General features: G+C 38.6%; 1 protein-coding gene across 1 annotated transcript in view; it reads left to right on the top strand.

Annotated features, from left to right (window-relative positions):
* Positions 1-27819, top strand: part of EP300 (E1A binding protein p300) — an 82251-nt gene that overhangs the window by 9662 nt on the left and 44770 nt on the right. Inside the window, exons 2-6 of the mRNA XM_026479564.4 lie at positions 8975-9612; positions 19104-19280; positions 20530-20791; positions 21424-21537; positions 22531-22776. Of these exons, the coding sequence (XP_026335349.1) occupies positions 8975-9612; positions 19104-19280; positions 20530-20791; positions 21424-21537; positions 22531-22776 (1437 nt within the window). The remainder of the gene's footprint in view (positions 1-8974; positions 9613-19103; positions 19281-20529; positions 20792-21423; positions 21538-22530; positions 22777-27819) is intronic.

The following is a 27819-nucleotide window of genomic DNA, read 5'->3' as shown; positions in this document are numbered from 1 at the left end:
TCCTTATTTTTTAAAATCCCAGATCCCTCACTTGGAATAGGGGCTCTGAAGCGTTTTGATCTCTGCCAACCTCATCACTCACTTTGCTCTCCCTACTTTGAATTCTTTCAGTTGCTGAACTGGCTGAGCTGTAGGTTGTACACATCCCGTTTTCTTTCTCTCCACTTGTCCTGTTCCTACTTGTCCTCTGGCCTCACCACTGGATTAGAGGAAAGAAAGGTTTTGAGATCTGGAATCATCTTCTCCTCCTCCTCCTCCTCTTCTTCTTCTTCTTCTTCTTTAAGCATTTTAATGCCATAGAGAAAACTAAATGAAAGGAGAATTGGGGAACCTGGGTGGCTCAGTCAGTTAAGTGTCTGCCTTTGGCTCAGGTCATAATCCCAGAGTCTTTGGATGGAGCCCTGCATCGGGTTCCTTGCTCAGCAGGGAACCAGCTTCTCCCTCTCCCTCTGCTGCTCCCCCTGCTTGTGCGCATGCGCGCTCTCTCTCTCTCTCTCTCTCTCTCTCTCAAATAAATAAATAAAATCTTGAAAAAGAAAAAATCAGTGGATGAATTCTGTCTTTTAAATGGATACTTGAGAATTGACTAGTTTTGGAACAGTATGAATATTAGTATGGGTATTTTGCTTATGTGCACAGTGTAAGAGCAGAACTGAGTTTTTATTTGACTTTCAGTTTACCTGAAGCACAAAAATAAGCTTGTTACAAACAAATAATGTTTGGGCCTTCTAAATGGGAAAAAAGTGTATAACTGAGAAGAGGTGCTATTCAGTAGAATTAGATTTTCAGCCAAAATTTTTTCAAGTTTCACATCCTAATTAGTAACTTTAAAAAAAAAAAGGCCTTTATTCTCACAGCACAGTGCAGTGTGTGGGATTGTATTGTTAAGAATTCTAATTTTGAAGGTTATGCTTTATTTATATATTTCATAGTGAGTAGTATTTATTTAGTTTCTCATATATTGTGGAATCATCCTGATCTTGATTTTTGGAAAGTCTAAGTGATGTGGGTATTCATTTACAGGAGTTCATATGGCTAAATCCATATAGCAATGTAGAAAACACCAAGGGTGACCTACAAAATCAGTACGTAATAATGAAAGGATGTTTTGACTCAACACCAGTTTCCCACATATTCAGTCCAAATTTGTTTTTGTTTAGATTGTCGCATTTCTAATACCTGGTCCATTGGATACGCCTCATGTATTCTAAACTTTGCAAATAACATTTGAATGTGTCTTGTCAGTCACATTTGTATCACTGTGTTTGGTTTGAATATACACTCAGGTGAAGAAACATTTTATTCATAAGTTACTCTGTACTTGAGCATCACTAAAGGTATTTTGGGAACTGGTCAACGAACTGTTTGGTGGAAATCGTCCACTAATGGTGTTGATTGGTTGATAATTTTTTGACAGTAAGCAGGAATTGTGTTATTGGAGATAGTGTGAGTTCATTCAACAATTGTTTGTGATATTGCTTTGTGATATTTGCCATAGGATAGTTTAAAAGGTAATGGAACAAATTTCATGTTTATAAATTTCTAATCATAGAGAAAGGGGGCAATTAAGCAAATATTTAGGTAGGTGCTTACTTTACTGTCTAGAAAAGATACTTGTGTTTTCCTTTTTTACCTCCTCCTCGATCCGCTGCGGTCTGGCACTTGCTCTTTACAACTCCACTGAACTACTCTTACCTAGATTAGTAAATATTTCCTAGTATCTACATTTAGTAAATTCTCTCTGGAGCATGGATCACCACTAACATTTTCTTCTTGGAACCTGGTTTCTAGGACAGTATTCCTGGGGGATGGGCTGGGGAATGTTGGGTTTTAACACCCTTTGATGGTTAAGATTATTGTCCCTTAAATGCTTTTGTATATCTGATGGTCCCCGTAATGTCCAATGGTGACTTTTTTTCTTACATCACCATCTATTCCTCTGGATTTACCATCTGGATAACAGAACCCCTATATATTCTTAGGTCGTCCAACCCAGAAACTTGGGAGTCACCTTTGTCTTTTTTCTTAACCCCCACCTTTAGTCAAAAAGAGTTCTTTCAGTTGGCATCTTTGATGCATCTTCCCATTTAGTGCTTCTGTTCCAGGATCAACTGCTAGTTTTTGTTAATTCTCCAGCAGCAGCCTCCAGACATGTCAGTCCAATTCATTCTTCATCTTGTTTGCCTGAGTGGGCTTTAAGAAATACAAATTTGTTCATACCATATTTTTGCTTAAAATTCTTCAGTAGATCAACTTTCTCGTTAGAATAAAAATTCCAAACTCTTAGGTTAAGGAATCTTCTAGGTTTCTTGTGTTTGTTGAGCATCTAAATTTTATTCAGCTGATCTGAACTAATCCCTGTGAAGGGCAAATTGAGATAGGGGCCTGAGAAGATGATTTCTTTGAACCTTCATTTTTTCCCTTTCCTTGAAGGAAAAGGAAGAACTTGAAGAGCTCAGTAACAAGCATGGAATTGAGGCTGGTCAGTACTAAAACCCACCATCCCCTAGGATTTCCTAAATTGTGACATTAAATTTTTAAATTATTTTTTTCCCTTATATCTTCATAATACTGCTTTTAGTTTGGGACTTGCTTTTCTATTAGTTTTAGACCATGGGTTTCATTTTCTGTTTAGGACAAAGTTGTAGCTAAGGACTCACCCTGGAAGTTATCTGGCCCTTCCCTCTGGACAGAAGGTTCTGAAATTTCTCATCAGGCATTCAGATTCTCTATCACTCAGCCAGGGACACCAGAATCTTCTGTGTGAGTTTACCTTTCTCAGTAAAAACTCTTCCCTATCCCTAAAAACAGAACAACAACAATAAAACTCCATGAAGGAAGTAGAGCAAGTTTTACTATCTCTTGATGGAAGGGGTGACTTGAGCTCACAGTTGCTAAATGAGGGCAGCTTAATAGAATTGGGTTTAGACTCCCTGAGCAGTGCCAAGGTATAGATAACAGTGATAGCTGATGGCATTTAGGAATCATAAATGTCCAGAGCTTTGAGGCACAAAGTAGCTTAGGAGTAATAATGACTGTTAATGATATTAGATGAAATAATAGGGTCTGTTTGACCAAAGTATATATGACTTTTACATAGTCTTCCAAATTTAATCAGTATAGCTGTTGAAAATGTTTTAAGTAGAGGTAAGAGAACTTTTATTAAGTTATAAATACCAAATCAGATATAAATAATTATAATATGCAATTTTAGAATTGCTGAAAACATTATTTAATTCTGTGAGCATATGCTAGAATCATGTGAGAAATGTAAGTATTAAATGCAGCCCTTGGGGCATCTGGGTGGCTCAGTCAGTTAAGTGTCCAACTCTTGATTTGGCTCAGGTCATTATCTTGGGGTTGTGGGGTTGAGCCCCCACATCCTGCTTCCCGCTCAGGGAGTCTGCTTGAGAATCTTTGCCTGTGCCCCTCCCCTGTGCGCACACACGAGCTCTCTCTCTCAAATCTTTTTAAAAAATAAATGCAACCCTTATCCTTCAGATACTCATCATTTGGTAATGAAGTAAGATGCACACAAATATTTAGCCTTAACAAAAGGTAGAAGGTAGTAAGTGCGTAGTTGAGATTGAGGGGCATCTTGGGAAACAGGAGTATTGGGATCAATCTTTGTGTTGAAACATGAGCGGATCTCTTGTAGTAGTAGCTACAGTTTAGGTCTGTTCAAAGTACAGGATTGGCGTTTATAAACAGTCCTAAACTTTTATTTTCAGGGTTTGCCAATGTAAACCCTCTTGTCTGGCTTCACAGTGGAGCTTAACTTTGTAATGTGATGTGGAATGTTTTGCATAAACATGCAACAGCAATCAAATGGAGCAAATTTGGCTGTAGTACAGATTAAATTAAAATCCTCAAGATTCTAGGGCCTCCAGTAAGACTTTCATATTACTGATTGATTTCTCCTCAGTGAATTCTGTGTATGTGGCTTTTACCTACTTCTGATATTGTTGAGAGGATTAGTGGGAATAATACAGTTATTGAAGTGCCAAGGACAATCCCTGACATGTTGAAAGTGCCTGATAAAAGTTTGTTCTCATTATTAAATTGTTCTGTCTCCTAAAAGGGTAATGATTCCATTGAGTAGTAATAGATAAAACATTTTCATGGTGCTTAATATGTGTTAGGCACTATTCTAAATACATATATTAACTCATTTAATACAAATAACTTATGAAGTATGTACTTTCCTATTATACAGAGGTGGAAACTAGGCTCTTCTGTGTGTACTTCAGAATCCTCTTGTCTGGTTCCCTGAAAAACTTAGGATTTTGATTGGCATTGCACTGAATGTATAATTTTTCTTGTATTATTGCTTTGGCTAGATTCTCCAGTACAACATTGAATTAGAAGTGTTTGTCATGTGTATCTTTGTCTTGTTCTGATGCTAAAGGGGCTTTTGACGTTGGTCCACTAATGCATATTTGCTGTCAGTTTTTAGGTTTTGGAAGGAACATTTTTTATCACTTTAAGGAAGTTCCTTCCCATCACTTTCTTGATTGCTGTAGTTTTTTTGGTTTGGGTTGGGGTTTTTTTGTGAGTGATTGGGTATTGAATTTTATACAGTGCTTTTCTTACATCCATTGAGATGAACCTTGTATTTTCGTTCTCCTTTGTTAATATGATGAATGACATTTGTAGATATTCTAGGCTTCTAATGCAAACCCCTCCCCCCTGGATTCCTGACATTAACCCAATTTGATCATTACAGTACATTTTAAAGACACTGATGAATTTGATTTGCTGGGGGGTTTGTTTTTGTTTTGGGGGCTTTTTTTGGATTTTTGCTGCTTACGTTCATGATTTTCTTGTACTGGCCATGTGATTTTTAGAGTATTCTGTTTTCTAGAAGTGTTTGTAGGAGGTGGAAGTTTTTTATTTGAAAGTTCAGTAGGACATGCCTGTAAAAACATTTAGATCTGGTGTTTTCCTTATGGGAAGATTAACCAATGAGTAAGACAGACTTTTTTTTTTTTTTTTTAAGATTTATTTATTTGAGAAAGAGGGAGTGCCCACGAACCAGAGGAGGGGCACAGGGAGAGGGAGGGAGAATCCCAAGCTCACTCCTCCCTGAGCAGAAGCCTGATATACAGCTCAATCTCATGACCCTGGGATCATGACCTGAGCTGAAACCAAGAATCGGACACTTAACCTACTGCACCACTGAAGCATCCCCAGACTATTTCTTTAATCGTAAAAGGGTTATTCGGGCTTTCTATGTCTCCTTCTTTTAAACTTATTTAAATGGGAAATTTCAATTTAATAGAATAGTATAAAGGAACTCCTATGTGCCTGTTACTTCAGGTTATTTTTGCACACATATACATGCTCCCTCCTTTCTTTTTTTGCAGGAGTGTTTTATAGCAAATCCCAGACAAGTCATTTCATCAGAAATACTTCAATATGTATCTTTTAGTTAAAAGGATTTGTTTTAACATAGTAACTGTGGTATTACCACACCCGCCATAATTGATAATTTAATATTACTCACCACTCAGTCATATTTAATTTTCCTGATTTTCTTTTTCTTTTTAAGATTTTATTTATTTATTTATTTATTTATTTATTTATTTATTTGAGAGATAAGAGTGGCGTCTGGGAAGGGGCAGAAGGAGAGGGAGGAACAGAAAATTTCAAGCAGGCTAGAGGCCAACTCAGGGCTCAGTCCCATGACCCTGAATTCATGACCTGAGCCAAAACCAAGAGTTGGGTGCTCAACTGACTGAGCCAACCAGGTACCCCTTCGTGATACTTGTCTTAAAAATGTGTTTCCTTGGGGCGCCTGGGTGGCTCAGTCGTTAAGCATCTGCCTTCCGCTTAGGGCATGATCCCAGGGTCCTGGGGTGGAGCCCCGCATTGAGCTCCTTGCTCCACTGGGAGCCTGCTTCTTCCTCTCCCACTCCCCCTGCTTGTGTTCCTTTCTCACTGGCTGTCTCTCTCTCTGTCAAATAAATAAATAAATAAATAAATAAATAAAATCTTAAAAAAAAATGTGTCTCCTTATAGTTGGTTTGCAGGTTCCAAACAAGGTATATCTAATTGTTGGATCTCTAATAACAGTTCTTCCCATTCCCTTATATTTTTCTTTATGTCATTGATTTTTTTGCAGAAACTGGCACATTTTTCCTATAGAGTTTCTTTTTGATTAAGGTTTTGTGAATATTTTCTCAGGAACATATCCATTTTTGTGTCTTCAATTTTTTGTGTGAAGTTGATTAGCTGTATTGCTTTCTATTTTTTCCTTTTTCCTTAACCTTCGCAGAAATTTATTTTTTATTCTTCTTCTTCAAAGAACCAATTTCTTCTGGTTTTGTTGGTACTCTCTCAGTCGTATCCCTATTTTTCTCTTCTGTTGATAATTGCTTTTCTCTTTGATTATCTTGCTACAATTTTTTCTAACATAAATTGGCTACTTAACTCAATTTTTATCTTTATTTTTTAAGTTTTGAAATGTATTAACTTTTCTTTTGTGATTTCATCTTGTCACTTGTGTATGTATGCTTTTAAAATTTCTAAATCAGCAGAGGCTTTTTGTTTTTTTTTACTTAAATGTTCAACACTAAAACTGTGCAGATGATAGGATATTTCTTTGTATACTGCCGGGGGAAGTAGAATGCAGAATTGTTCATAAAGTATGTATGATTTTAGTTTTGTGAATTATGTAAGTGGAAACAGTGAAGGAAATATATCCACATATTAAGCAATTGTCTTTCAGTAGTGATATCAGGGAAATTTTTTTAAAGGTTTTATTTATTTTTTTGTCAGAGAGCACAAAGCAGCGGGAGTGGCAGGCAGAGGGAGAAGCTGGCTCCCCACTGAGCCGGGAGCCCAGTATGGCACTCGATCCCAGGATCCTGGGATCATGACCTCAGCCAAAGGCAGACACTTTACTGACTGAGCCACCTAGGCGTCCCGAGGATATCTGGGAAATTTTATTTGAAACCTTATTTGTATTCCAGAACACCTAAGACACATTTTGTTTTTATAATGGAGGAACACAAAATGATTTGGAAAGGGAAGAATAATACTGTAAAAGTCTGGACTCTGAATCATGTGCTGAGATCCTGGGATGTAATTCGGAGCAAATATATGTATAAGAACTTCCCATTCTTTTTTTTTTTTTTAATAGATTTTATTTATTTATTTGACACAGAGAGAGTGAGAGAGCAGAAGCAGGGGGAGTGGCAGAGGAGGAGGGAGCCTCCTCAGCAGAGAGCCTGATGCAGGGCTCTATTCCAGGATCTTGAGATCATGACCTGAGCTGAAGGTGGACGCTTAACCAACTGAGCCACCGAGGTGTCCTGATTCAGAGCAATTATAATATGACCAGATGCCTACACACGTTGGACCATTAGGCAGGGAGTTGGTGTGTAAGTGGTGAAACTTGTCCTTCCCAAAAAGCTACAGTCTGGATGCAGTGGTGGGGTGAAGGGTGGTGGTAGGAAGAAGAGATAGCAGAGAGGAGGGGAGTGAGACAGACACACAGATATTTTCAGTGCCATGATAGAATGCTCTTAAGAACAGGAAGGGCACAGAGGAAGAGTTGGGCTTTCGAACCAAGATTGATCAGACCATGTAGATCATTACTAAGTGGTATTTTGTCTTCAGGGGATGGACTGTCTTTTACTAGTATAATCAGTTGATTCAAGTGTATCTAATTATTAAATACCCAATTATGCCTTCTTTGTTAATGTGAAAACTACTTGGAGAATTAAAAGGGACAAAAAGAATCAACCCCTCCGTCTATATAATGAGTTAATACTGTTAGTCCACAGATCAATCAGGCATAGTTTTTTCCCTCCAGTGGACATTTGGTAATTTCTGGAGGCATTTTTGATTGTTACAGATGGGGTGGGGGTAGTACTGGCATTGAGAGAGACCAAGGATCTGCTGCTTATCTTACAGTGCACAGGACAATCTCCCCTTCCCCTACAACAAAGACTATTCAGCCCAAAATATTCAATAGTGCCAAGATTGAAAAACCCTGAGTTAATCCATAATTTGTATCCTCTTTTTGGTGTGATCGGGGTGATTTGTATGTTGTTGAAGGAACTAGGCATGGTTTTATATCCTATTCCAGCAAGATTTTGGTTAAGAAAAATTAATCTGTAAGCTGAGGTCAGGTGAAAGTGAATTCACTCAGATCAAGGACTTGCTTTGTGGCGGGCACTGTGATAGGCACTTGGTAAAGAATGGCAGATAGCCCCTGTCTTCATCGAGCTCACACTGAATGTTCTGGGAATGATAGATCTTTTGTATCAATTGTCTTCACTTGATCTTAGCCAAAAGGCTGAGAAACCATCAGTTGTCTTTATTATTATAATATTTTAAATCTTTTATTTCATTCTGAACTTAGTTTGTGTATAGAAAAGTTATTTTAGGGGCGCCTGGGTGGCACAGCGGTTAAGCCTCTGCCTTCGGCTGAGGGCGTGATCCTGGTGTTATGGGATCGAGCCCCACATCGGGCTCCTCCGCTATGAGCCTGCTCTTCCTCTCCCACTCCCCCTGCTTGTGTTCCCTCTCTCGCTGGCTGTCTCTATCTCTGTCAAATAAATAAATAAAATCTTAAAAAAAAAAAAAAGAAAAGAGAAGTTATTTTAACCTCTTCTAAGGAATTCTGGAATTGTATAAACAATTGTATATCTTTTTCATGAACGTCGGTACAAACTGGGCAACTCATGTAATGGGTGTTGTGCTAACATTTAATCCTTTTTCCTTTGGTCTGTCTTTAGGTACAGTTCATAAGTGTTTAAACTTGTTGGCATAACCAAATACTCTCTAATTTTTAAATACACGTGTAACAAAAATTTTTTAGCATAATACGAAAGACTGCAATACAAATAGCATCCCATGGAGTTAGGTTTGGAAATTATTTAATGCTTATCAAGAACAGAACAGAGACATTTGTAATTTTGATTCTATCAAAACTCTAACTTTTATCTTTTCTCTTTGCTTTTAGATTTTGGCTCTCTATTTGATTTGGAGCATGACTTACCAGATGAATTAATCAACTCTACAGAATTGGGACTAACCAATGGTGGTGATATTAGTCAGCTTCAGACAAGTCTTGGCATAGTACAAGATGCAGCCTCTAAACATAAACAGCTGTCAGAGTTGCTACGGTCTGGTAGTTCCCCTAACCTCAATATGGGGGTTGGTGGCCCAGGCCAAGGCATGGCCAGCCAGCCCCAACAGAACAGTCCTGGATTAGGTTTGATAAATAGCATGGTTAAAAGCCCAATGGCACAGGCAGGCTTGACTTCTCCCAACATGGGGATGGGCACCAGTGGACCAAATCAAGGTCCTACGCCATCTGCAGCAGGTATGATGAACAGTCCAGTAAATCAGCCTGCCATGGGAATGAACACAGGGATGAATGCTGGCATGAATCCTGGAATGTTGAATGCAGGCAATGGACAGGGGATGATGCCTAATCAAGTCATGAACGGTTCAATTGGAGCAGGCCGGGGGCGACCCAATATGCAGTACCCAAACCCAGGCATGGGAAATGCTGGCAATTTAATGACCGAGCCACTGCAGCAAGGCTCTCCTCAGATGGGAGGACAAACGGGATTGAGAGGCCCTCAGCCTCTTAAGGTAAGTGCAGTTTTGGTTTGTATGCACTATCAGTATGTTTTTGATTGTTCCAATGATGGAGGGGGGACTTGAGATCAGTTACTCATTTATTCTTTACTATTTATGCTTTATCTTCTTACATGCTGTACCATTTCTCACATATATGCCAAGGATCTGTGTTGTCACAGGTTTTATGAAGCTCTCACATTAATTTTAAGGAAAACAGTTACTTTACAGTTCAGTGATACTGTATACCTTCAGTTTATTCCAACTGAACAGCTAGCTAATTCCTGTTCTCTCAGTATTAGAGTGTTAGAGTAAGTATAAGAATATTTTCACAAGTGTTAGAGTATTTTTAACTCCTTCCTAAGCCCACTTTAGCCTTCATAGCCTCCTTGTAAAAACACGGTTTTGAGCTAGCTGGGTTTATACCGTCTTCAGAGAGATATCACTTATTTCCACTACTTGGAATGTCGCTGGTTTTCAAGAGGTATTTATTCTAAAAGATATATTAAATGTTATTTTTTCTCGTTATTTGTTGGCTATTAAGGTGCATTCGTTTACTCTGAAACCTCAACTAACATTCCAAGTGTCCAGTTAACCTAATTTTGGTCATTGTTTGAAAGGCTTTTCTTTTTCAAAAAGCCTACTTTTTTAGCTTTCTTACGTAAAACATGCTAAATATATTCTTCAAAACTTTTTAAATGTGCTCTTTATAAAATTAAGATGTTAAAAGCATATATTTGATGTTTATTCCTTCATATTTTTCCTACATATATATTTATTTATTCTTGAAGTGATATCACACTACAATTGCCAGCACCTGGCATATAGTTAGTAAAAATATTTGTGGAATGAAAAAGATGACTTTGCTTGGAAGGTGATATCGGAGATGGGTAAGATTTTCACCAGGAGTTAAGAGCAAGCTTTCTCTGTAAGAGGAATAACTGAGTAGGCATTGGGACTTTGTGTTCCTGAGAATCATGATGATGAGAGAGTTCAGGGATGAAATTAAGACATTGGGAGGCACCTGGGTGGCTCAGTCGGTTAAGCAACTGACTCTTGATCTCAGCTCAGGTTTTGATCTCAGGGTCATGAGTTCAAGTGCCTCGTTGGGCTCTACACTGGGCATGGAGCCTTCTTTAAAAAAAAAAAAAGACATAGGGATGAATTGGGAGTGGGGAGACAGAGGTCATATTCATATATGAAAACCCCTTTTCTTTTATTTTATTTATTTATTTATTTATTTATTTATTTATTTATTTATTTATTTATTTTTGCTACACAGTAGAGAATATTGACCTCTTAACTTAGGGGAAGATTCTGTCATTCCTACCTCCTCTGTACATTCTCCCTTTTTGGCACTTTCATGTTGCTGTGTTGATATGGTTAAGTTCGAATATTTGGAGTGGAAACCGGAAACAAGAAGGTAAAATATTTATTAGGTACCTCTTCTAGGTTCTAGAACATACCTGTGAAGAGTCCCTGCCCCCCTGATGTTTATACTCCAGTGGGGAGTGGTGGGGTGACAGACTAAACTTTCACTGATTGAGCAAATATTTATTGAGCCCTAGTTTTGGTGTTGAAGATAGAACAGTGAATAGACTTACTTCATAGAACTTACTTTCTAGTGTGCATGTAAGTTATAAGTTTATAGTATTCTAGGTATGTGCTATGAAGAAAAATTTAAAAAGGAGAGGCTCAGGAGCACCTGGCTGGCTTAGTTAGTTGAGCGTGCAACTCTTGATCTCAGGGGTTGTAAGTTTGAGCCTCACATTGTGTGTAGAGATTACTTAAAAATAAAATCTTCAAAAAAAAAAAAAAAAAAAGGAAAGTCTCAATGGGAGTGGGGCACTATTCTATTTATGATCTAAATCACAAATTTCTTGTATCAGCATTGTTTCAGGGACTGGATATATAGCAGTGTACAAAACAGACAAAATGTCTTTGTGGAGCTTCTGTTTCAAGGGATGGAGGAATTCAAATATAAAAATATTATTACTAAAATATTTTGTAGTTTTTAAATGAGTCCCACCTATATTTAAAAGTTGATACTTGTAAAGTACTTAGAGCAGTGCCTAACACGTAAGAACTCTAAATGCTTACTTAGTAAATAAGTTTTGGGGAATTACGGAAGTTTAGGATGAGATACCCAATAATATACAACTAAGTACTTTCATAAAACAATGAGTTTTCTCTTTATAGCAGGAAGAAAAGCCTTCTATATTTTCCTATTGAAGATTAAAATAAATTGAAGGTGGTAAAATTGTTGGATAGCAGTTCCCCTTCCATGGGACCAGGTCATAAAATTACCTCAAAGAGCTGATTATATTCATTACATTTCTCCAGAATTCTTAAGAGTTCTAATGATATTTAAGAATCAGGAATTAAGGAAGTTTTCAGTGAGACCTGAAGATTTGAACCCTCTTGGCAAATGGCAGTGGCTTTTGTACACAGTACTTCTTACGGGTGAACCTGTGGTTCAGAGTGTGCACGAAGGTTGTGACGTTACTAATAACATTCTTCCAAAGCCTAACAGTGGTTTATGGGGAAAAGTTGGATCATACCCCCTTTTAATCTAGTCTTGGATTTTAGAGTTAGCATAAGATAAAGACAAAATGTTTTATGTCTTAAAGTTATTTCTGACTGCTCAGTTCAGGAGGGTACACTGAAGAGTGGAATAGTGCTGATCTTGAATCACGCTACCTGGGTTAGCATCTGGGTTGTTACCACAGTCATCCTCCTCTTCAGCTGCATATTGCCAAACTTCTTGGTTAAATCATTTCACTCTCCAGTAACGTCACAAAACATATCTGCCTCCTTAAAAATGCTGATGACAAAAGAAATAAACATTTTTGAAAATCCAGTCCCTAATAGCTGCCCTTTATGTATGAAGAAAGAGATGAAGTTAATCATCATAGTTAATGGCATGGACTGTGGAGCTTTACTGCCTGGGTTAAAAATGAACTCAGTCACTCACGTAGTAGCTATATTACCCTGGGCAGCTTGCTTGCTGTACCTCAGTTTTCCCACCTGTAGAATGGAAATAGTAAAAGTGGGTGTAACCTACCTCATGGGATTATTGGGGAACTAAACGATTAATAGAAGTAAGCTCTTTGTGAGTGGTATATAGTAAGGACTTACTTGCAGAGTAGTAATACTAGTGGTAGCAAGTGCTTAGTATTACTGTAGTTCCTATTTTGTGATGTTCTTAAAACATTTTTTTTTTTAAAGATTTTATTTATTTGACAGAGAGAGACACAGAGAGAGAGGGAACACAAGCAGGGGGAGTGGGAGAAGGAGAAGCAGGCTTCCCACTGAGCAGGGAGCCTGACGTGGGGCTCGATCCCAGGACCCTGGAATCATGACCTGAGCCGAAGGCAGATGCTTAACGACTGAGCCACCCAGGCGCCCCTGTTCTTAAAACATTTTTATGGGGAGGGGGAGAAATCAAATCTAGATCATGTAAGTTAAGGAGTAGTCTTCTAGAGGCGTAGCTCTTGGCTGTAACAGGAGATCAAACAGCTTACCACATGAACAGCTGTTGGCTGGAGGATATGGGAATGCCCACTAGTAGAGACTTCAGTGGGTTAATATTCTATAAATTGGTAGAAGATTAACTTTCTTTAGAACTAAGGACTTTTTATTCAGGAAGTGTTCATTAATACTCTGGAGGGTTCCCCCCTTAGAAAATTAAAAAAAAAATTTCTAGGGGTGCCTGGGTGGCTCAGTGAAAGCATCTGCCTTCAACTCAGGTCATGATCTCTAGGCTCCCTGCTCCGTGGAGAGTCTGCTTCTCCCTCCCTCTGCCCCTTCCCCCACTCAGTGCACGCTCTCCCTCTCTCTTAAATAAATAAATAAATAAATAAATAAAATCTTTTTTTAAAAAAAAAAGAATAAAAAAATCTGTGAAAGAGCTTGTTATGATTAAAGAGACAAAATCCAGAATATTTTTTTTTTTTAAAGATTTTATTTATTTATTCGACAGAGATAGAGACAGCCAGCGAGAGAGGGAACACAAGCAGGGGGAGTGGGAGAGGAAGAAGCAGGCGCATAGCGGAGGAGCCTGATGTGGGGCTCGATCCCACAACGCCGGGATCACGCCCCGAGCCGAAGGCAGACGCTTAACCGCTGTGCCACCCAGGGGCCCCCAAAATCCAGAATATTAATAAATAACAACATCAGACAGTATAATTACTTCTAAATTAGTGTTAGGCTCCAAAAGCTAAGGAGCTACTAAATGTTAATAGGTATTTAATATGTCAGGGCCATTAATTCTAACATCAACCCTATGGTTTTATTCCCATTTTACAAATGAAGGAACAGAGTCAGGGAATGGGTATTGCAGAGAACTCCTGTCTTTCTGACTTAAAAGTGCATGTTGTTTATCACTGTAGTATAATTTCATTCTATTATTATGATCCGTATATTGATAAAACTTAACGCAGCTAAAAACAGATAAAATACTTTCATGTTTCTTAACAGCAATAGTCACCTCCTCACTTAACTTGTAACCTTATATAGGGGTGATCATTGCTAGACTGAGACCTGTAAGAGCAGGAATCCTGCCTGTTTTCTATATTTCAGTCTTAGTGATCGCTGGCCCTTTCACAGACACAGCCTTGGAGCATCCTTTTGTTTTTAAGATTTTATTTATTTATTTGTGTGTTTGTTTATTTATTTATTTGTTTGAGAGAGCGAGAGGAGGGGCCGACAGGGAGGGAGAGAATCCCAAGCAGACTCCACACTGAGCGCAGAGCTGGGTGTGGGGCTTGATCCATGAGTTGCAAGATCATGACCTGAGCCAAAACCAAGAGTCAGACACTTAACCAACCGACTGGGCCACCTCAGCACCCCATCTTTTAAGATTTTTTAAATTTATTTTAGAGAGAGAGCACAAGCCAGGGGAAAGGGCAGAGGAAGAAGGAGAAGCGGACTCCCCACTTAGCAGGGCCCTGGGGATTGTAACCTGAGCGGAAAACAGACACTTAACTGAATGAGCCACCCAGGTGCCACCAGTTGCCCTATCTTGGAACATCTTTATGTATTACTTTTTAGCTCTTATTCTATGACAGGTCCTAACCTTCCTTTCCTCTGACTCTGGTTACCTCACATGCTGTGAGGAATTGTGTGTTACTTGGCTGGATAGATTGATATCCAAATTTGTATGAATTGTGACTTATGAAATTGATATTAAAAAAAAAACCTCTTGAACTTCACTCAAATGAATATTGGCCTTAGGAATAATTCCTTTTTTCCTTCTTTCCTTTTCTCTTTTTAAAATTTTTTTGAGGTAGGAACAGTAATGTTTTTGGAGTTGTTCTCAAAATTAACATCAATTAATGATAGTCTTTGGCATATGATGTTAAAGAGTTTTTAACCTAAAATTTTAAAGTACAGGAGCAGTGATTGATCTGTTTTAGAACTTGGATCGGCCAGGAGTGAAGCAAGTAGGAAGGACCAGTAGGGGCGGCAGGTATTAAGTGTAATAGGGAAAGGAGGAAGAATCCATGTTGAGAGAAAGACTAATCGTAAATGCTGTAACCTGACAGGTTTGAAAGAGGAAAGTCTTATGCCCAAATTTGCCATCTAGATGGATGTGGTTTTAGGTGTGTAGTAATAGTTTGAGGGATAGTCCCAGTAGGGTGATGAGGCCTCCTTAACTAAGGCATTGGTATAGGAGTAATGGGAATGAGCCTGAAAAGTAATGTTTAGGATTTGCTGTAGGTTCTAAGAGAGCCCTAGTCCTCCTTGTGTATCATCGTACCGTCAGTTATTAATGTAGTGTCTGGCATCTAACTTGGATACAGATAGATAGCATGGGCATTTATTAAATCCAGGAGTAGTAGGAAATGTCTGCTTGTAGTTTAATTTTGTTTTTGTTATTTGATGAATCTTGGAGTTATACGCATGGTATTGGTTTGAGTTACTGTGGTGCCTGCAAATCTTATTAAGGGTTTTCTCCCCTCTGTGTTAAATATTCCCAAACAATTATTTTCTTTATATTTGAGGTATTACTCTTATTTTTCCTACATATTTGCCAATGATTGCCACTGTTGAGTGTTTTTTGAATTCTTGTGCTCCGTAAGTTTCTGCTTTTAATATACTGAAAACTTAGAAAAAAACCTATAGAGTCAGATTTTTTTTAAAGGATTTATTTATTTGAGAGAATTGGGGGGGCAGAGGGAGGAGCAGGGACACACCGTGCCATTCCCCACCCCCCCCCACCCCCAATGCAGGGCTTGCTCCCAGGACTCTGGGATCATGACCTGGGCCAAAGGCAGATGCCTAACCAACTGAGCCACCCAGGTGCCCCTGTAGAGTCAGATTTTTAAAAGGAAAAAAAAAAAAAAAAGTACTCCTCTAAGTTATTTTTTGTTTTAGTTGCCTAGAACTGTTGTGGCTTTCTGGTCAGACTCCTGGTCCTTTGCCTTTTCCGTTTAGGTGGTTGTCTGTATCCTTGTGATGCAGGTAGGTGGTGGGTAGTTGGACATCAGGATCACTTGAGATATAGAGAAGGGGAACAAGATCAAATAACGAACTACAGTGTAGCTGAAATTAAGTACGGTATATTCCCTTCCTGTTACATTTGGTGGAGGAGTACTGGAGGTACTCCAGGATAGGGATGGAGAGATTGGTTGTATTCTGTCTAACACTGGCAGCAGAACTCTGAGGAAGACAGAAAAGCCAAAAAAAGCCTGAGAGTCTTTGTTGGTCAGAGTGACCAGAAGTGTCAGGAATGAATTACTGCCAGCTGATCAGTGCAGTCTGTATATTTGAGACCATAGTCCACTTTGGAGTTTCTAGGTAATGCATTGTAATTGGGAAAACAAGCAATGTCAGGAACTGGTTGAAACCCAGTTATTGTAAGCAGGTAATGCAGTGTCTTATGTGAACAAATGTGAAGGACTAGATAATACTGTGATATATTTGAGTAGAGATATTGTGCTTATTAAGAGACATCAAGGTAGCTTACAAATCCCTGTGTTTTATTTTCATAAATAATGGACTCCTAAAAGCCTAATTTATTGTCTGTTGGTCTTTTATGGTCTGTCCTGCAGATTCTGTGTTAGAATGGCTTTCATTTTATGTTTGTCACAAATTTCCATGCTAGTAGAGGAAACACAGTCAAGTGAACTGTAACTCCCCCAGATGTAGGCCTATGTATATGAACTATATTCATATACATACGAATATATGTACTTTCGTACTTTAAAAGCATGTGAAGGAATGGCACTTGTAGCCACACTTGAAACTACCAAAAGAAACTTGAACTTGTGTTTAAGCCTGTTTCTGTATTTGATCGTCCCTACAATCTTATTGGCCAGATCCACTTAGGAAATTCCAGTTATTGGAGACTGAAGCAGTAAGTTTTTTACTGTGGACGCTTCCCATTCAGGCTGCCCCATTCTTGTATGCTTTCCCCTAAACCTTGCCACTTCCCTCGGGCTTATTCCCTGAGTTACTGAACTCCTAGTCTCTGATCTCATCTGGAAACTGTAAGTGTTCTTTAATTTTTCATTACAGGCGAACCTTTAAACTGATAAAGATGTCATATTTCTATAAATTCTCAGAGTATAGATACTGCATATGATTTAAAGAACAGTTTTATTTACAGAGGTTTATGTGTTTATTTTATGACTTTCATATTTCTGTTTTCCTGAGTCAGCGGGCTCTTTTGTCTATCAGGATTAGGGCAGTGGGGCTACAAAGATAAATGAACTAAGGTTCTTTCCCTTAATGTGCGTGGTCTAAGGGGATAGAAGAGGCATGCATTTTATTTTATCATCTGTGTTGTATCAAAATGCACAAACATTTATTAGGGTAGGAAAAGAACTCTTTAGCAGTCTAGAACAATAGATGCTTCACAGAGATGGTAACTTTTGAAATGTATCTTACAGGATGAGTAGAGACTCTGTAGCTGCTTGTGAATTGTGGTGTACCAACTAAGTAAGCAATAGAAAATGAAAATTGGACTGCCTCTTTGTGAACTTAGTAGTTTATTTCCTTTACAGGTTATCTTTCAGGAATCAAATAGGAAGGGAGAGTATGCCACTGCCTAGTTATAGGGAAAAGGAAAATCTTTAAGGCAAATGCTAGAGACTGAAGAAGCAAGTTGCTCCTCAGATTTGCAAGTTAATGGGCACAGGCTATAGTAGGATACTGTGGATAGTCAGGCCTCATGAACATCATGAAGGCTCTGGGGAGAAAATAGAATAGCAGAAGGCAAGAAAACCTGTTGGACACAGTCTACACAAGCTGTGATGAGGGACTTGAATTAAGGCAGTGACAGTGTACTGGGAACAGTTTTTTTTGGGGGGGGTGTCTTTAGAGATAGAATTTGAAGGCCCCTCTGATAGAACTGGATCTGGCTAAGAAGAATAGAAATCTAGTATGACTCTTTTTAATTGGGTAGTAGTACTAGTCTTCTCAGTTCAGTTCTGAGAGCTTTGTTGTATGTTTTTAATAGGTGGTGTTTCACTTGTGGTGGGTTCTTCTATGGAAGAATAGGATTGTAAGTTGCATCATTGCTATCAGTAAAACATTGGCATCTGAATAATTAATTCTTTCTTTAAATTAATATCTATCCAATGTGATCGCTCCAGATTGTCATAAATACAGACACAAATCTTTCTTAACTATATAGGGGTACAGAGAAATTCATAACCTTAGGTGCCAAGCAGGTAATTTAATGAATAAAGCAGCTAGGTTTAAGGCTGCAAGGAATGAAGTTTGCTTGTTCTATCTAAGGGATTCAGATTTCAAGTTTTAAAATCACTGTGCCACCGTATCCCTAAGTGAAAAAGGACACATCCCCTAAATTATCCGTTTTCTACCTTTCATATGAACAAAATGCTGAAATAAGCATTCAGATGCTCTTGACATATCACACTCTCTGACATATTTAGGGATTAGGTCATTTATTGAGTTTAATTTATTAAGCCATATTTTGTAAATTAAATAAATGCATCTACTTCATTCAAGCAAAGATGAATGGCAAACCTTGATTTGCAGATACAGTTTAATGAAGATGCTTATAAGTTTTTAAAACACATTTATCTCAAATATTTACAGAAAAAAGCTCTGTAGATTTACTCTACCTGAGCTGAAGCCCCTGAATCTTAATCTTTTTTTATAATTTTTTTAAAGAATTTATTTATTTGAAAGAGAGAGTGTGCACATGTTGGGGGGGGGGCGCAGAGACACAGGGAGAAGCAGACTCCCGCTAAGCAGGGAGCCCAGCTCGGAGCGCTGTCCCAGGACCCCAGGATCATGACCTGAGCCGAAGGTAGATGCTTGACTTGACTGAGCCACCTAGGCACCCCCCCCCCCATAAATCTTACTCTTGAAAACATGAGTATTTTCATGAACATACTTCAATAGTCTGTTTATAACAGCAAAGGACTACCTTTAAAATTATCTTTATAAATTAGGAAGTGGAAAAGGAAAAGGAATGGTAATGTTCTGTTTAATTAAATAAGATTTAATTTCTTGTCTGTTTTTATTCTTAGATGGGAATGATGAACAACCCTAATCCTTACGGTTCACCATACACTCAGAATTCTGGACAGCAGATTGGAGCCGGTGGCCTTGGTCTCCAGATTCAGACAAAGTCTGTACTACCAAATAACTTATCTCCATTTGCAATGGACAAAAAGGCAGTTCCTGGTGGAGGAATGCCCAACATGGTGGGTAGTAATCTATCTACAGATTTGTCTTTAAACTGGCATTTTGACAAAGGAACTGTTAAACTTTCATGCCGTCTGCTATACACACTAGGAGGTAATGGATGGACCCTGTGATTGAGGAGGCTTGTGCCTTCCTTCCATTTCCCATGGGTTTTTGTTTCTTACAGTATTGTTCAGTAAGGGTGCTTGGCCAAATGGGAGCAACTGGGGCTGCTACAACGAAAATTTTGTGGCCTGCTATAGTACATATCTTCTGCTTGTGAGCATTTCTATGGAATAGGAAAGTAGAACATTTCTCATCTTGGGAAGGACTCTCTGGCAAAGGATTCCGACTCTCAGTGACCGTATCTACTGATTTGTATCTGATATTTTTCACTAATATTCATATATTTGTATCTGATATTTTTCACTAATATTCATATATTTGTATCTGATATTCATACAAAAATAACCTCCCTCAAAGTTACACATTGTTTTAAACAGTGATTTTTGTTTTGGGAAATCTTCCAAAGCTTCTAACATTGCTATTTTTCTTCCTTTTTTTGGTGCAAAAAGGAATTTTAATAAAGCACGGGGACAGGACCGTGGGCAGAAGGAGCTGCTGCTTGCTATTTTTCTAAAGTAAAACGATTTCTAGTTGTAAATTTGTTAAGTAGTTTGTGTTCACCTTTGGCAAAAAATGTCCTGTAGAAATGCTACTTCTCTTTCAGATTTTTTTTTTTTTTTTTTCTGTGTGTCATATATTCACTGAATTGCCTGTATTTCAGGTAGTTTAAGTACTAGAGATAATGAATAAAACAAGGCATCTGTCTCCAGCAATGTTTACTTTTTTCACTAGGGAAAAAAGGGGGCTTTCTTCCATAATTACAAAAACTAATTTTTCACCCACCTAAAAGGCCCCTGCTGGGTCTCCCAAGGAGTTCTTCATTGATACTGTGTTTCAAAACCTGACTTGGACATTCTCTTCACTACAGACTCCTTGCCTTTTCCTCTCCCACCGCAGCTTATCATGCTCTTCTCTTTATTTTTGCTTTGTATACTGTGTATACTTTGACTATATTACTTGGTAATGTAACTTTTTTTCTTACTGAGCTTCTTGGTAGGATCCATTGTTTGTTTACCTTGGAATCCCCTGTGGCACGGTAGACTGTCCTTAAAGGTTTTAATTGAACATGTCTAGGTCTGTATTTATTAAAGAGCACACCGTGACACCTAATGTTAAATGTATCTTTGTTGTTTTATCCTTTAGGGTCAACAGCAGGCCCCACAAGTCCAGCAGCCAGGCCTTGTGACTCCAGTGGCCCAAGGGATGGGTTCTGGAGCACATACAGCTGATCCAGAGAAGCGCAAGCTCATCCAGCAGCAGCTTGTTCTTCTTTTACATGCTCATAAGTGCCAGCGCCGGGAGCAGGCTAATGGGGAAGTGAGGCAGTGCAACCTTCCCCACTGTCGCACAATGAAGAACGTCCTAAACCACATGACACACTGCCAGTCAGGCAAGTCCTGCCAAGGTGAGTGGGCTCAAAGGGTTTCTGTGCGCAGCAATTAACATTTAGAGTCCAAGGGAAGAGAGAAAATGTGATCTGCTGTATTTTGAAACTCCTTTACTGATAATGTCTTACTCCATATTAGGATGTGAATAAAATTCAGTATCATTTTGTCAGTATCTAGGGACGTGGTAGAAATTTTAAAGGATATCCCTTTTGTGGTGATCCTTATCGACTTTGATTTGGTCCAGCATAGCACACTTTAAATATTATTGAGGATTTGCTAGTTGTCAGATAGGCAGATACTAAAAACAATGTGACCCAACTTAGTACATTTTGTATATTTATGGAGTCATTAGAAATCTGTTTTTATAGAGTAAAGCAGATTACACATCTTAGTGAAAAATATGGGCTTTGGAGCCAGGTTGCTTAAGTTTGAATCCCACTTTGAGTACTCTGACTATGCAAATTGGTTAGCCAGGCTTTGCCTGCTTTCTCAACTATAAAATGTGAGTGCTAATAGCTACCCTACAGGGATGTTAGGAAGAAGAAATGAGTTAACATTTGTAGCACTTGTTAAGTGATCAGTAAGTTAGCTGATAGTAATGTAAAAAAGCATAAGCTTCATTTGAAAAAATTATTTTTCTTCTTTTTAGTGGCACACTGTGCATCTTCTCGACAAATCATTTCACACTGGAAGAATTGTACAAGGCATGATTGTCCTGTGTGTCTCCCCCTTAAAAATGCTGGAGATAAGAGAAATCAGCAGTGTAAGTGATGAAATCGTTTGAAGCTTTTATACCGAAAATATTAGACTCTTACCAGTGCAGTTTGGTGGGATTTAGAGTACTTCTTGATTATGGGAAGTTCCTGTGAACTGCTTTGTGCTATCCTACTAGGTTGTTTTCACTCCTGTTAACCTCATATTAATGAGATGAGAATTGATCTGCTTAATACCTAAACTAAGATCCAGAAACTGTTAATGGTCATTCTGTATAAAAACGGTGAATTTATGCTTCGTTTTTACATTCATGAAAACTTAAAAAACAATGACATTGGGCAAGTTACTCTTTTATTCTTGTGGTCTGAATATTTAGATAACTTGAAATTATTTGAAGAGAAAGGAAAAAAGTTTGAGATTATTTTTAGAAACTTGGGATGATGAGGTTTTCTTAGAGAAAGACAAAAGTAAAAGTAGAAAGATTTAAGTGCAGCTACCACACCTCCTCTCTAGAAACAAAACATTAAGCACTTAGGGTTGAAAAGACAAATTTGGAAATATACGTGCAGCATGTGAAGAAGAAATTAAGTACCATAAATTAATGAACAAGTCATAAATAATCCAGGAGAAAATTGGGATAAGGAAATAGTTTAATAGAGGGAGGACATACCAAAAAGTTCACTATTGAGAAACGAAATAAGGTGCTGTTTCTCTCGTATCACGTTGGCAGAAATGATGCTCCTTGGTGTTGGTGTGGCTCTGAGTCATTCATACACTGTTGGTGGGAACACTGATACAGCCTGTGGGGAGGCTTTTGGGTATTCTGGATCAAAAGCCTTTCGTGCCAGTGACCTTCTTTTGACCATTCAGTTCTGCATCTAGACATTTTTTCAGGGAAATAAGGAGAAACAAGATGCATGTACTGAGCTGTTTCATAATCACATAACAATAATTTTGTGTCTTTGAAATTCATGATGGGTTAGTCTGTTTTTCTTACATCTTTAACGTTGTAATCCCTTTTTTTTTTTTTTGTCTTCTCTAGCAATTCTGACTGGAGCACCAGTTGGACTTGGAAATACTAGCTCTCTAGGTGTGGGTCAACAGTCTACCCCTAGCCTAAGCACTGTTAGTCAGATTGATCCCAGCTCTATAGAAAGGGCCTATGCAGCTCTTGGTCTGCCCTATCAAGTAAATCAGATGCCGACGCAGCCCCAGGTACAAGCAAAGAACCAGCAGAATCAGCAGTCTGGGCAGTCTCCCCAAGGCATGCGGCCCATGAGCAACATGAGTAAGTTTGTGTTCTCCCTGGTGACAGATGTGGTGTTGGTTATATATGTAAATGCCATGTAATATGCAGAATTACCTCCTTAGTTTATTTTAGTCTATGTGTGTGTGTCTGTCTCTTCCCACTCTTAATTTTTTTTGTTATGTGATTAATTTTTTTAAGTTTTTTTTTTTTTTTAAGTATTTATTTATTTGACAGCACGCACAAGCCAGGGGGAGCAGCAGGGAGAGGGAGAAGCAGGCTCTCCACTGAGCAGGGAGCGTGATGCAGGGCTTGATCCCAGGACCCTGGGATCATGACCTCTGCCGAAGGCAGACACTTAACCGACTGAGCCACCCAGGCGCCCCACATGATTAATTCTTGAAATAATTTTTTAAAGATTGTAGTATAAAAGCCTCATCACAGTCAGTATACCAGATGCAGCTGCTGGTGATTTATATCCTTCTTAATCCTTTCATGCATTTGTGAATTTGTATTTCTAGAAGTGGGATCTTGTGTGTTATTCTATAACAAACTATTTCTTTAACACAATTAGGACATCTTTGACTTGACATACCCATTGTATCCTTTTTAATGGTTGAAGAGTAATACATCATATAGAACAATCTTTTACACATGGACATTTAGGTTTCTTTCTCCACCCCCCCCCCCATCTTAAACCACACAAAGAAATTGTTGTGGGGGTGCTTGGGTGGCTCAGTTGGTAAAGTGTCTGTCTTTGGCTCAGGTCATGATCCCGGGGTCTGGGATCAAGTCATGTGTCAGTCTCCCTGCTCGGGGGAGCCTGCTTTTCCCTCTCCTCCCTGCTTGTGCTCTCTCTCGCAGTCTCTGTCGCTTTCTGTCTGTCTCTCTCAAATAAATAAAATCTTAAAAAAGGAAAGGAAATTGTTGTGTTTTGGTTTGAAATGTGTAGAGATGAGTGTGGTTGTTGTTAATACAGATTCCCATATTCTTGCTGAAGTAGTCTGCCTTTTGAAATAGCTTAGTGAATGTATGTGTTGACTTAACTTCTTCCTATGATATGACTGAGGGGAAGAGTGAGCAGTGTTCTAGTATCCTTATTTGGGGCATATTTTTCTTTTCCTCTGTGTAGTGAAGTAAAGGAGATTTGCATTTAGATTGTATCCCTTTGCTATTAAGCAGTTGAACATCTATGCCATTTTGTTTAAATAGTTAAGTCCACTGGTGAGTCAGTGACTTTTAATACTGTGCCTCTCTATTCTAAAATTGTCTTTGGTGATGAGTTCTTCTGTAACTAAAAAACAGTGTGGGCACGTGTGGGTGGCACAGTGAGTTAAGCATCCAACTCTTGGTTTCAGCTCATGTCATGTTTTCTGGGTCCTGGGATCAAACCCCACAGTCAGTCTCTGCGCTCAGTGCAGAGTTTGCTTGAGATTCTTTCTCCCTATCCCTCTGCCCCTCTCATTTGTGCTGTTTGTCTGTCTCTTCCCTTAAAATAAATAAATCTTTAAAAAAAAAAAAAATAGAAGTCTGGTTCTGTATAGTCCACCATGTTTTTTCCCTATGAAGTCCATTGTCATCCTCCAGTTTAATATTTGTAGCAAGCTTTTGTTTCTGCCCATTATTGTTCAGTGCTAAATGAGGAAAGAAAATTGGGCACGCTACTCTTAAAAAATGTAATCTTGTTGATTTTTGTGCTTTTTAACTTGAAAGTACATCATTCCTTGACAAGCAGTGCTAACTTGTTAAATAATTATTGAGTGAGGAGTTGAAAAAACTAGACCAGAAACTGGGATGAAGAGCTAATCCTGCCTTTTCAGGCTAGTTTTCAAACTGTGTGTATTCAAATACATGGAAAGGGGTCAGAAATAAAGATGTGGGGACTTCATTTCCCCCTCTTCATTTTTTTTTAACTTAAGATTGCTTTTTTCTTCTCTTCCCATGTTATCCAAGTGTTACCCAAACTCTTCCTTGAATTTTAGGATCTCAAGCCAATGCAGTTGTCTGCCTGTGCTTGGCCTGGATTTTCATTTTTATAATTGGTTTTTTCCCATTACTTTTTCACATCTCTGTGTTTAATTCCTAGTTTTGTTGTTTTTGTCTCCTCTTGTATCATCTGTGTACAGAATCATTTGAAAGTTAGCTTCTTGAGATTTCTTTTTCCCTTTTCTCAGTGTCTTTATTTTAGGATTGAAGATTAATCAAGTTTCCATCTATTTCTTGTTAGTTGAGTTAATGATGCCTTATTAGTAATTATCACCATGAGCCAAAACTTCTGGAATACCTCATTTATTTCTTCTGTTGTGTTCAATCCCATCTTAAGAACTAGTGTGAAAACATAAACTCTTCTTTTGGGCATGTTACATCCTCGTGGTTTCTGTTCATCAGGCCCAAGCCAGATGAGCAAGGCTTACATATGAAGTGTTATTCTTTTACACCAAAGCCCTTTTAAAAGTAATTAGTCCATGGGGTGCCTGGGTGGCTCAGTCGTTAAGTATCTGCCTTTGGCTCAGGGCGTGATCCTGGCGATCTGGGATCGAGCCCCACGTCAGGCTCCTAGGCTGGGAGCCTGCTTCTTCCTCTCCCACTCCCCCTGCTTGTGTTCCCTCTCTCGCTGGCTGTCTCTCTCTCTGTCAAATAAATAAAAATCTTTAAAAAAATAATAATAATAATTAGTCCTGTGTGTTTATGTTGAAGGGTGCCCCCTTTGTTTTTATGAGTTCCCTAAAACTTAGATAATAAATGCATCTGAAAATGGAATCCCCCTGATTAGGGCATGTAATTTTCTCCAGTCTTTTCTTATTCTTTTCTTTCCTTTTTGAGAGAGAGGGGGAGAGAGAATCTAAGGCTTTACATCCAGCGCAGAGCCTGATGTGGAGCTCAGTCTCACGACCCTGAGGTCATGACCTGAGCTGAAATCCAGAGTCCGATACTTAACTGACAAAGCCACACAGGCACCCCTCTCTGCAGTCTTTAAGAGGGTTTTAAGAAAGTATTTTATTGCATATTATGAACATGTGACCTCTTTTACACTTCACGTCAAAATCTTAACCAATTTATTAGTAGTTGTTTTAAAGATTTATTCATTTGAGAGGGAAGAGAGAGCGAGCATGGGGAGAAGGAGAGGAAGAGGAAATCTTAAGCAGACTCCGCGCTCAGTGTGGAGCGCATCGTGGGGCTCAGTCTCACAACCCTGAGATCATGACCTGAGCCAAAACCAAGAGTTGGATGCTTAACCAACTGTGCCACCCAGGAACCCCAGCAATTTATTAGTTTTAACCAAAACTTTATACTTCTGAATAATGTTTGGACTGAGGATTACTATAAATTGATTTTTTGGGGGGTACTTAAAGTGATCCTTTCAGGCTTCTATTTTTAGAGTCTTATAATGGATTTTACTAGGAATATAATGATTTTGATGATCAGAAATAATGACTTTGGAGTTGCATCTTGGCCTTAGCCCAAGAGCCGTATTATCAGAAAGAGTAGGGGCGCCTGGGTGGCACAGCGGTTGAGCGTCTGCCTTTGGCTCAGGACGTGATCCCGGCGTTGTGGGTTCGAGCCCCACATCGGGCTCCTCCGCTATGAGCCTGCTTCTTCCTTTCCCACTCCCCCTGCTTGTGTTCCCTCTCTCGCTGGCTGTCTCTATCTCTGTCGAATAAATAAATAAAATCTTTAAAAAAAAAAATAGAGTAAAGAGCAGTTCAATACTCAAATTAGTGTTAACTGTATTTTTTTGATGTCTCATGATTTTAAAATACTAAACCAGACTTTTTTCACTCCTGTTTTCTTTCACTAATGGTCTTTATTTTAGGACACTTTAGGTTTGAACCTGATATGGTAGACTATATCCACAAACGGGACTATGTTGTGTCCTCCAAAAGTTTAAGATCTTTATTGCATTTGTAAACAAAAGCAATTTACTTGAGTATATTTCCATTTACTCCGCAACCTAAACTGTTTATCTTTTATGTTTTTCCAAGATCGGGACTCCCAAGTGGTTAGTGCTGTCAGGTCTCACCCATATTATTTTAACCCTAAAGTATTGTTGGGGACCCTGCCAAGAGGGCAGATTGGATATATAATCAGAAATCCATGAGAAAACTTCATCAGAAAATTTGGGACATAGGGGCATCATCAGAAAATTTGGGACATAGGGGCGCCTGGGTGGCTCAGTCGTTAAGCATCTGCCTTTGGCTCAGGTCATGATCCCAGGGTCGTGCCCCGCGTCACGCTCCCTGCTCGGCGGGAAGCCTGCTTCTCCTCCTCCCACTCCCCCAGCTTGTGTTCCCTCTCTTGCTGTCTCTCTCTCTCTCTGTCAAATAAATAGATAAAATCTTTTTTAAAAAAATTGGGGACATAAAAACATTTTTTCGTATCCTCCTTTACAGCAGTTTAAAATACTCTAAGTTCTTCATAATCGTTGCAGATTAAAGGTAAAGGTGGTATTTAAATGTTTTCTTTCCTCCATATGAATACATTTTTTTTCTTCTAAATTTTCATTTGGAATTTTCAAAACTTACCTAAAAGTTGTAATACTCCAGTAAAGACCATACACATACCTTTTACCTAGATTTCTTTATTCTTAGCATTTTTGCCACGTTTGCTTTGTTTCTGTATGTTCTTGAGCTGTCCCGACATTTGACTGCTGTTTCAGCATATTTCCTACTAAAAAGGATATTCTTCTCCGTGACCACAACACCATTATCATGCCTACAAAATTTAACATTTGTCAGTGTCATCTAATGTAGTCTATATTTTAATTTCTCCAATTGTCCTCAAAGTCATTTGAGTTTTCTCCAGTTTGTTATGTGCCATTTGTTTCTCTTAATCTAGAAGTCATCTCCCCTCTATTCATCACACATTGACTTTTGATGAACACTGTAGATTGTCCTATAATTTGGATTAGTCTGATTGTTTCCTTGTAATTAGATCCAGATCAAACATTCTTGGTACGAATATGTCATGTATAGTGGTGTGTATGTGATCAGGTTTAAATAATTTCAGCATAAAAATGTCTTGGGACTCTTTATTTGCCTTTAACTGGCCTTTGTAGTATCCCAGTTCTCTTTATTATGGACCTCC

The sequence above is a fragment of the Ursus arctos genome, unplaced genomic scaffold, assembly GCF_023065955.2.
Source record: "Ursus arctos isolate Adak ecotype North America unplaced genomic scaffold, UrsArc2.0 scaffold_21, whole genome shotgun sequence".
NCBI lineage: Eukaryota > Metazoa > Chordata > Mammalia > Carnivora > Ursidae > Ursus > Ursus arctos.
The sequence above is the reverse complement of the archived record's forward strand: the minus strand, read 5'-3'. Positions and strand labels throughout refer to the sequence as shown.